Below are 9,733 nucleotides of genomic sequence, written 5' to 3' on the forward strand. Positions count from 1 at the left end.
AAAGGTTAAATAAAAAAAAATATAATAATTGGCTGCCATTTGGGAAACCGTGACCTACACCAAAATTGTTGTGAGACTTTGTGCCTATTTTTCTTCTGCGATGTTATCACACTGTAATAGTGAAGTCAAGCAATTGGATATGAGCAATTTATTATTTTTCTACCGGACCTGGATGTTGTCTTGCAGCTGCTGCGGCAGAATGAACAGGGGCGCTGGGCGCCCTGGGCTGTTCAGCTCAGCGGTTCTGCGTTAACTCCACCCCCGACAGAAGTTTGCAGCCCCGGATAAACTTCCAGTTCCCCTCTCTACCGACGAGTGCTCTTTTCCAGCTTACCATCCCACGTAGAGGCCCCATCTTCCAGAATGGAGTGCCGGTTGGGTTTAGCGATTTTAGTCGTTTGCCTCATCTCTTATGGCCTTTCGGATGTGCAGCTCAGTAGTAATGTTATTCTCGAGCCGTATGATCTGCTGTTCGACACAGCCGTAGAAGCATACTACAAGGGTGACTGGATGACGGTCATCCTGAACATGGAGCGGGCGCTTCGGAACAAGGCTGCGATACGCAGGGTGAAGGCGCATTGCCGGATAATTTGTGCAAACCAGAGCGCTTTCGGAGAGCCTTTATCCAGCATAGTTGTGACAATACCAGGCGCTGGCTCTGTGGAAGATCTTGGTTTTTTTCAAAAAATTATGAAAAGGGCTGATTGTGTAAATACTTGTGAAAGTGACAAAATTGGACCACCAACTATCCATAAAATCACTGAAGATGTGGACCTCGAGTTTAAGAAGAGAACCCCTTACAATTATCTGCAAGTCGCATACTTCAAGGTAAAAATTGTCGATCAAATGGGTCCTATGCATAATAAATGTTCATATATTTCATCGTGAAAAGAGTCGACAATATAGGTTCTTTGCATAATAAATGTTCAGACATTGCATAGGCTTGAAACAAATACAGCCAGTAGTAGCCTATTCAATGTTGTGGATTCGCCTGCGTCATTTTATTGCACTTTTTGAAGTGGTCTACCATGCACATTTATCAACCACACTTGCATGTCAATATAAGAGCAATGTCACTTTTTATTTTGTCCAATTTCATTTAAACTAACACTAAGAAGCAAGTCGTTCACTATAAGTGCTCTGTTTTCCCCAACCCCCCAAGCCAAGCCGGCCGTGCCACGTCTCTAGGTGAAGTCTAGCTGTGTAGACAATTTACGTCCTACACTGGATTCTTCTCGATTTGGGGGCTTGTCATCAACATGCGCCGTAGATCTCATGCATGCTACTGTGCCATTCAAGAACTTATTCAACTTTTGACAGAATAGTCATGTTGTCACTCTCTGACCTTTTAATATCTCTGTTTTCTTTATATTTTGGTTAGGTCAGGGTGTGAGGAGGGTGGGTATGCTAGTTTTGGAATTGTCTAGGGGTTTTGTATGTCTAGGGGTTTTGTAGGTCTAGGTATTTATGTCTATGGTGGCCTGATATGGTTCCCAATCAGAGGCAGCTGTTAATCGTTGTCTCTGATTGGGGATTATATTTAGGTGGCCATTTTCCCTTTTGTGTTTGTGGGTTCTTGTTCTATGTTTAGTTGCCTGTCTGCACTACTCATATTAGCTTCACAGTTCGTTTTGTTATTTTGTTCGTTTGTTCTCTGTTCGTTCTTATAATAAAGGAGAATGTACGCTTACCACGCTGCGCCTTGGTCCGATCATTATGACGAACGCGACACATGTATATATTTATGTGTTGTCTGTTTATAAAATTGTTATTACGTTGTAATAAGAGTAGTTGGCCCTATAAATTAAGTATATACATGTAGCCTATAAAATGTTCCTGAATGTCAAAGGTCATATTCATAGCCTGTTTACGAATTTCAATAGATATGGGAAAACATATGTAGGCCTTATGGCTTACATATTGGATCCAATGCAGTCATTTTAACTCCATATTAAATAATTTCTGGATAACAATTAAATACCTTACTGTGAATGTTATCCATTAAAATGGTAAAAAAAAAAGAAAAAAAAATTGCTTCTGAGCAAAGAGTAATTTCTCAAGGAATAATTATGACTGTGAGTGTTTGTTTCTGTACACCACTTACTGACTTTGTCAGGTATGGGTGTGTGCAAATCAAGGATGCAGAAAGACTGCATCGAAAAGCAATCGAAGAGCCATTTTACTGGTTGAAGACAAAGTTGATTATGTTTTTATGTATAATGCAGTTGATTTGTGATGATGACACAAACATTATGTTAAGCAGGACATTCATACAAGCCTTAAATTACAATTATAATCCAAAAGTAGTGTGAAATGCACTCATAAGCAACATGTAAATGGAGGCTTTTTTTGCTGGCATTCTATGGAAACTCCCAGAATTATTTGTATTTTTTGACTGAACTGGGCCTTTAAGTTAAACCAACAACTATAAAAGAGACATATGATTGACAACTAGATTGACTAGTTTCCGAAAACAGCATGTTGGTGATTGCACACATTTCTTACACCATTCCAGGGGGTCTTGTAAAATACTTCTAATATATAATAATAATAATATATTAATAATATATAATAATATATGCCATTTAGCAGACGCTTTTATCCAAAGCGACTTACAGTCATGTGTGCATACATTCTACGTATGGGTGGTCCCGGGGATCGAACCCACTACCCTGGCGTTACAAGCGCCATGCTCTACCAACTGAGCTACACAGGACCACGAGACGTACTTCTGAGACGTGGAGCATTTAGGGAAGCCTTTGGAGTCACGATGTGTATAAGGTTTAATCGACAGATACAGTATGCTGTATTAATGATTTGTTCACTAAATATCTCTCTTCCCTATGTAGATCAATAAACTGGATAAGGCTGTGGCAGCGGCCAACACATTTTTCCTGGCCAACCCAGACCACATGGAGATGAGGCAGAACCTGGACTACTACAGGATGATGTCCGGAGTACAGGAGGAAGACTTTAAAGACCTGGAGGCCTGGCCTCACATGGTGAGACTGACACCACTAATCCCCAATAATGCACCCATTATCCCAGTGACAATGCACCTGTTATAACGGTAACTATGTACCAGTTATTCCAGTGACAATGTATCAGTTATCCCAGGAACAATGGACCAGCTATATACCATTTACAACATTTGGAACTGCACATAGTCAGACTGTAACCACTTAACAATTTGCCTACTTGGAACTGCCAAGCATTTGGGACAGGGACAAGGGACCTTATTGGCACCAGGTTGGGTAGGGTCAACGGGTTGACTTAGAATGTGGCTGGGCTGCTGACTCCCTGCTTTTCTCTTTACTCTATCTCCCAGGCAGAGTTCCTTGCAGGGAAGCGGTACTACAGCTCAGACTCGTTCGGTCTAGCCATCGACCACTTTGAGGCAGCGGTGGAAGACTACTTCAGCGCGGACCAGGAGTGCCGGGCGCTCTGCGAAGGAGCTTACGACTACGACGGATACAACTACATGGAGTACAGTGCTGACCTCTTCCAGTCCATGACAGGTGTTAAGACAGACTAAATCCCAAAAGAACCCCATGCTAACAAGTTGGATAAAACCTTCAACCTTGTACTCTTGTGTCTGCCCATGTCACTGTCAGACCACTACATGCAGATTCTGAACTGTAAGCAGAGCTGTTCTGTGGAGCTAGCCTCCACTGCAGGAAAGGACAAGCCATTTGAGGATTTCCTCCCTTCCCACTTCAACTACCTACAGTTCTCCTACTACAACAGTGAGTCTCAGTCCCTATTCACTCTGCACCTACATGCCTTTTTAGAATCAGGGTGATTTGCTTTCACAAATCAATGTGTCCTCTGCCTGGCTGTCTGCCCGTCTGTCTGTTTGATGTCTCTCTTCCTCTCACCCCCCCCCCCATCAGGTGAAAAGTATGAGCAGGCCATAGAGTGTGCTAAGACCTACCTGCTGTTCCACCCAGAAGAGGAGGTAATGAATCAGAACCTGGCCTACTACTCCGCTGTGCTGGGAGAGGACAAGGCTGCAGCCATACCTGCTAGACAGGTACACACACACACACACACACACACACACACACACACACACACACACACACACACACACACACACACACACACACACACACACACACACACACACACACACACACACACACACACACACACACACACACACACACACACACACACACACACAAAAACAAACAAACAAACAATCAAATAAAACCTGCACCTTCCTACCTATCCCTCATGCCTCCAACCCACTTCTCTCCATCTCTTTTCCCTCCTAGGTGGTAAAACAGCACATTCAGCAGTCCCTGTTGGAGAAGGAGCTGCTTTACTTTGCTTTTGAAGTGTTTGGAATCACCTTTGTTGATCCAGTAGGTTACCATGTCTCTTAACTTCTCTTGTGTCTCACTGTTTCTACCAGCAAGACATCACCCTGATAGGGGACTGCTGTCAGGTAGGTTTTAGCATGTGTGATCTCACATCCTTCCCCTTCCTTTGCAGGATTCCTGGACCCCTGCAGACATTATGCCCCTCAAACTGAGAGAGAAGCAGAAGTAAGAGGAACACACACATTCAAGTCATTACAATTATCCCGTGCACCAGCCTACACTAGTACATGCATGCTCTCAATATCAGACTAGGATCTGCTCCCCATTATGTTTGGGCTCCCAAGTGGCGCAGCAGTCTAAGGCACTGCATCTCAGTGCTGGAGGCGTCACTACAGACCCTGGTTTGATCCCGGGCTGTATTTATTTTAATTTTACCTTTATTTAACTAGGCAAGTCAGTTAAGAACAAATTCTTATTTTCAATGACAGCCTAGGAACAGCCTGTTCAGGAGCAGAATGACAGATTTGTACCTTGTCAGCTCAGGGATTTGAACTTGCAACCTTCCGGTTACTAGTCCAACGCAATAACCACTAGGCTACCCTGCCGCATCACAACTGGCCGTGATCGGGAATCCCATAGGGCGGCGCACAACTGACCCAGCATCGTCCGGGTTAGGGGAGGGTTAGGACGTCATTGTAAAATAAGAATTTGTTCTTAACTGACTTGCCTAGTTAAATGTTAAATAACCTCTTCTTTGGCGCCCTCTGCAGGGCAGACAGGGAGACTGCAGCAAGGATCACTGAGGAGATTGGGAATCTGATGAAGGAGATTGAAACTATGGTGGAGGAGAAGAATAAGGAATCTACTGATATTGCCAAGATTGTACGAGAAGGTAAGATTTCCTGATAGCAATCTTTGTCCATAGTTTTTTGGAGGGTCACAGCATGAAGTTTGGGAATGTCAGTGGACTGTCTAGCACACTCTGACTGTATACTCTATATTCATTTCCCCTGTCTCCCTTCCAGGTGGTCCTCTGTTGTTTGATGACATCAAGATTACCATGTCGTCTAAGCAACTGAATGGGTCTCAGAGGGTTTTACTGGATGGATTTATTTCGGAGGGCGAGTGCAGAGAGCTCACCCGCCTCTCTAATGTGAGTGGGAGCCTGGGTCAGGCCTATCTGTCTGTGTGTTATTGTGTGTGTGTATGTTGACTGTGTGTTGGAGCGTGAGCTTCTGATGGTCTGTGTGTTAAAACTGTGTGCATGCTTCTGTCATTGTGTGTGCTGATGCTGTGTGTGTGTTTGTCTGTCAGGCGGCTGCGCTGAAAGGTGATGGGTACCGAGGCCTTCCTTCCCCACACTCCCCCAGCGAGAGCTTCCAAGGAATCACAGTCCTCAAGGCTATTAAGGTACATCACTGACCCTACACACTAAAGCCCTGATAACCCAACCATAACCAAAACACCACCAGCCCAGCACTGCCAACACTGACTCTAAACCAGCATGGTCAACACCACCCAAACCCAACCCCCAACTAGTTTCATCTCTTAGCCTCAGCTTTATCTCCAACCTTCCTAAAGCCTCAGCCTAATGGCATCCATGTACAGTTACCAGTGAGTTGTCTATAAGAAAGCACCTATTTCTGATGATATTGTCCTGTTCTACAGTTTGGACAGGAGGGAACTGTGCCCCTGAAGAGTGCCCGTCTGTTTTTCGACATGAGTGAGAAGGTACGTAGGGTCCTGGAGTCGTACTTCCGTCTGGACTCTCCTCTCTACTTCTCCTACTCCCACCTGGTCTGCCGCTCCGCCCTCGACGGTGAGAAACTCCACTACGACGGCCCTCAGGGGACAGTATTGTTGTGCATATCGAATCCAAGATGGGGCATTTAACCCCACATTAACCACCTGTCTGTAGGAGTATATAGACATACAGTAAGATATGTTTCCATTCCTCTGTCTGTACAGAGAAGCAGGATGACCGTGACGACCTGAGTCACCCGGTTCATGCAGACAACTGCCTTCTGGTCTCTGAGCTCAACAAGTGCATCAAAGAACCACCCGCATACACACACCGAGACTACAGGTACACACACACACACACACACACACACACACACACACACACACACACACACACACACACACACACACACACACACACACACACACACACACACACACACACACACACACACACACACACACACACACACACACACACACACACACACACACACACACACTCACGGCATATGCTTATAACATAGGTATCAGCAGCAAGTCTCATCATGCACCACTGTCTTTAAGACCCTTCTCTTGTTCCGGTTGTGTTTTAGCGCCATCCTCTATCTAAATGATGACTTTGAAGGAGGAGATTTCATTTTCACTGAACTGGATGCCAAAACTGTCACAGTAAGTTTCAATCAATGATGAAGGATTGAGGGATGCAGAGTAAAAACAGTTGATTTACTCTAAGGTGTAAGTTAATTGACCGTATGATGACTGATGTCACTGCCCTGTGTTGCCCAGGCGGAGGTGCGTCCTCAGTGTGGTCGTGTGGTTGGTTTTGGGGCTGGGGAGGAGAATCCTCACGGCGTGAGAGCGGTCACTAAGGGACAGAGGTGTGCTGTGGCCCTGTGGTTCACCCTTGACCCCAAACACGAGGAGAAGGTAACATATCTATTAGTCAATCCATCTGGAGTTAAGTATAGTCTTTGTTTCTACCATGCTATAAATTGTTTTGTAATCTGAGAGAGGGAGAGAGCAATGCTTTCCACTTATTGATTCATCTACATTTCATCAGTTTCTCTTGCTTCAGTCTTAGCTAATTTGTGTGTGTGTGTGTGTGTGTGTGTGTGTGTGTGTGTGTGTGTGTGTGTGTGTGTGTGTGTGTGTGTGTGTGTGTGTGTGTGTGTGTGTGTGTGTGTGTGTGTGTGTGTGTGTGTCCAGGAGCGGATCCAAGCTCAAGAGATGCTGAAGATGTTCTCCACTCCTACGGACGCAGAGTTCACAGAGACAAAGACAGAGAGCTCAGAGCCACAGCTCACACTTCCTGACCAGGCTGTGCTTCTTGGTCAAGCTGCACCCCCAGTACAGGTGCAGGCAGACAAACCAGATGACAAACCAGCAGAGAAGAAGCCTGAGGAACCAGCAGAGAAGAAGCCTGAGGAACCAGCAGAGAAGAAGCCTGAGGAACCAGCCGAGAAGAAGCCTGAGGAACCAGCAGAGAAGAAGCCTGAGGAACCAGCAGAGAAGAAGCCTGAGGAAACAGCAGAGAAGAAGCCCGAGGAAACAGCAGAGAAGAAGCCTGAGGAACCAGCAGAGAAGAAGCCTGAGGAACCAGCAGAGAAGAAGCCTGAGGAACCAGCAGAGAAGAAGCCTGAGGAACCAGCAGAGAAGAAGCCTGAGGAACCAGCAGAGAAGAAGCCTGAGGAACCAGCAGAGAAGAAGCCTGAGGAACCAGCAGAAACAGTCATTGAAAACCCAGAAGATAAAAAGGATGAGAAGCCGACAGAGAATCGGGCAGAAAAACAAATTGCTAAAGAGGCTGAAAAACCTCTGTTGAAAGAGGCGGTCAAAACGAAAGCCAAAGCAGCCGACGCATCAAAGGCCAAAGCGACGACTAAAACAGCGGCTAAAGCAGGAGACAAAGCCAAGGCTAAACCAGCAGCAAAAACAAATGTCAAACAAGCAGCAAGCAAAATGAAACCTCAAGCGACAGTCAAAAAAGAGCAGAAGCCAGCTACAAAGAAGGCAGAGAAAGCCCCTGTCAAAAAGGATTCCAATGACTCTAAAACTGACCCCAAATCAGCCTCGGACTCACAGACAGACAAGGTTGAGCTATGAGACCAACAGCACCTGTGACTCTTACTCTGTGGTGTCTCTATTTTTCTACCGTTTGAATATATTTGCTATGGTTTTCTCTGTGGGTGTGCTGGATAAAGATATGGAGTTGTTGATGGATATTGTTTTGGATGTTGTTTGTCTGCCCAGTGGCGGTGAAAAATGAACCAGGATAAGGTGTTGTAATGTAAGCCATACCATAATACCAAGGGACTGCAAACTCACTCTGATGGCTGATATCAACTAACCAATCAATCAAATCAATGAATCAACCAATCAAATTGGATTTGTATAGTGCATTTCACAAATGCATTTGTCACAAAGTGCTAAACAGTAACCACCTTTAAATTCATATCCCAGACTCATGTGAACATACTGTGTTGTTTTTATAGTGTTACTTTTGTGTATGATTTGGAATTCTCTGTGCTATTTTGTACTGATTTTAAATAAACTGTTCTTTGCCTCAGGAATGGAAAGATATAATCTCCCAACAAAAAGAGATAAAAAAACAGGGAAAGACTGAAACTTGGATTCATGTGGATACATTAAAAAAGTAATGTTTTCATACTGAACAAAAATATGAACGCTACGTGTAAAGTGTTGGTCCCATGTTTCATGAGCTGAAATAAAAGATCCCAGAAATGTTCCATACGCACAAAAAGCTTATTTCGCTCAAGTTTTGTGCACAAATTTGTTTACATCCCTGCTAGTGAGCATTTTTACTTTGCCAAGATAACAGCAGTTTTGTCACATAACACAACAATGCCACAGTTTTGAGGGAGCATGCAATTGGCATGCTGACTGAAGGAATGACTATTTGTTCATTTTTCTACGATAAGCCACCTCCAACGTAATTTTAGAGAATTTGGCAGTACATCCAACTGGCCTCATGCAAACTGCAGACCACGTGTAACCACGCCAGCCCAGGAACTCCACATCCTGCTTCTTCACCTGCGGGATCGTCTGAGGAGGGGTGCTGAGGAGTACTTCTGTCTGTAATAAAGTCCTTTTGTGCTGAAAAACTCATTCTGATTGGCTGGGTCTGGCTTCCCAGTGAGTAGATCTTGCTCCCAAATGGGTGCCCATGGCTATGCCCCTGCCCAGTCGTGAAATCCATAGATTTAGCGCTTAATGCATTTGTTTACATTGACTGATTTCCTTCTATGAACTTGAAATTGTTGAATGTTGCGTTTATATTTTTGTCCAGTATACATTGGTGTTGCGTTTTCATGTAATAACTTAAGAGAACACTAGGTGGCAGAGAGGAACTACCATGCCATCTCATGTACATCAGACAACACACACTTTTCTTTCTACTGAATATGTTGTATGTATGGACCCTCAGGGTTTAACTTCACCCTTAGGGTCCGGTAACTCCTTAAATCATAGCTATGATTTTGTTATGGCTTTGTGGAGGTAATTTGAACTCCCAGGAGACCAACATAAGTTGTATGAAAGCCTGTTCAGACTATTGAGATGGCCCCTGGCCAACATGTCTGTTGTTGATCTCTGGTTAGTTAGCTACAGTATCTCCTCTCTTAGGATCCTGTTTATATCAA

The 9,733-nt window shown here is 44.4% G+C and overlaps 1 protein-coding gene across 1 annotated transcript; it reads left to right on the plus strand.

Annotated features, from left to right (window-relative positions):
• Positions 1-40: 40 nt before the first annotated feature.
• p3h1 (prolyl 3-hydroxylase 1) lies at positions 41-8,820 on the plus strand. The gene is made up of 15 exons (XM_046311054.1): positions 41-828; positions 2,850-3,002; positions 3,329-3,518; positions 3,615-3,746; positions 3,894-4,033; positions 4,281-4,370; positions 4,501-4,553; positions 5,099-5,220; positions 5,354-5,481; positions 5,643-5,738; positions 5,997-6,147; positions 6,297-6,414; positions 6,668-6,743; positions 6,861-7,001; positions 7,281-8,820. The coding sequence occupies exons 1-15, from the start codon at positions 364-366 to the stop codon at positions 8,175-8,177; spliced, it is 2,952 nt and encodes a 983-aa protein (XP_046167010.1). The 5' UTR covers positions 41-363; the 3' UTR covers positions 8,178-8,820.
• Positions 8,821-9,733: the final 913 nt, after the last annotated feature.

This window comes from Oncorhynchus gorbuscha, linkage group LG18 (genome assembly GCF_021184085.1).
Source record: "Oncorhynchus gorbuscha isolate QuinsamMale2020 ecotype Even-year linkage group LG18, OgorEven_v1.0, whole genome shotgun sequence".
Lineage (NCBI taxonomy): Eukaryota > Metazoa > Chordata > Actinopteri > Salmoniformes > Salmonidae > Oncorhynchus > Oncorhynchus gorbuscha.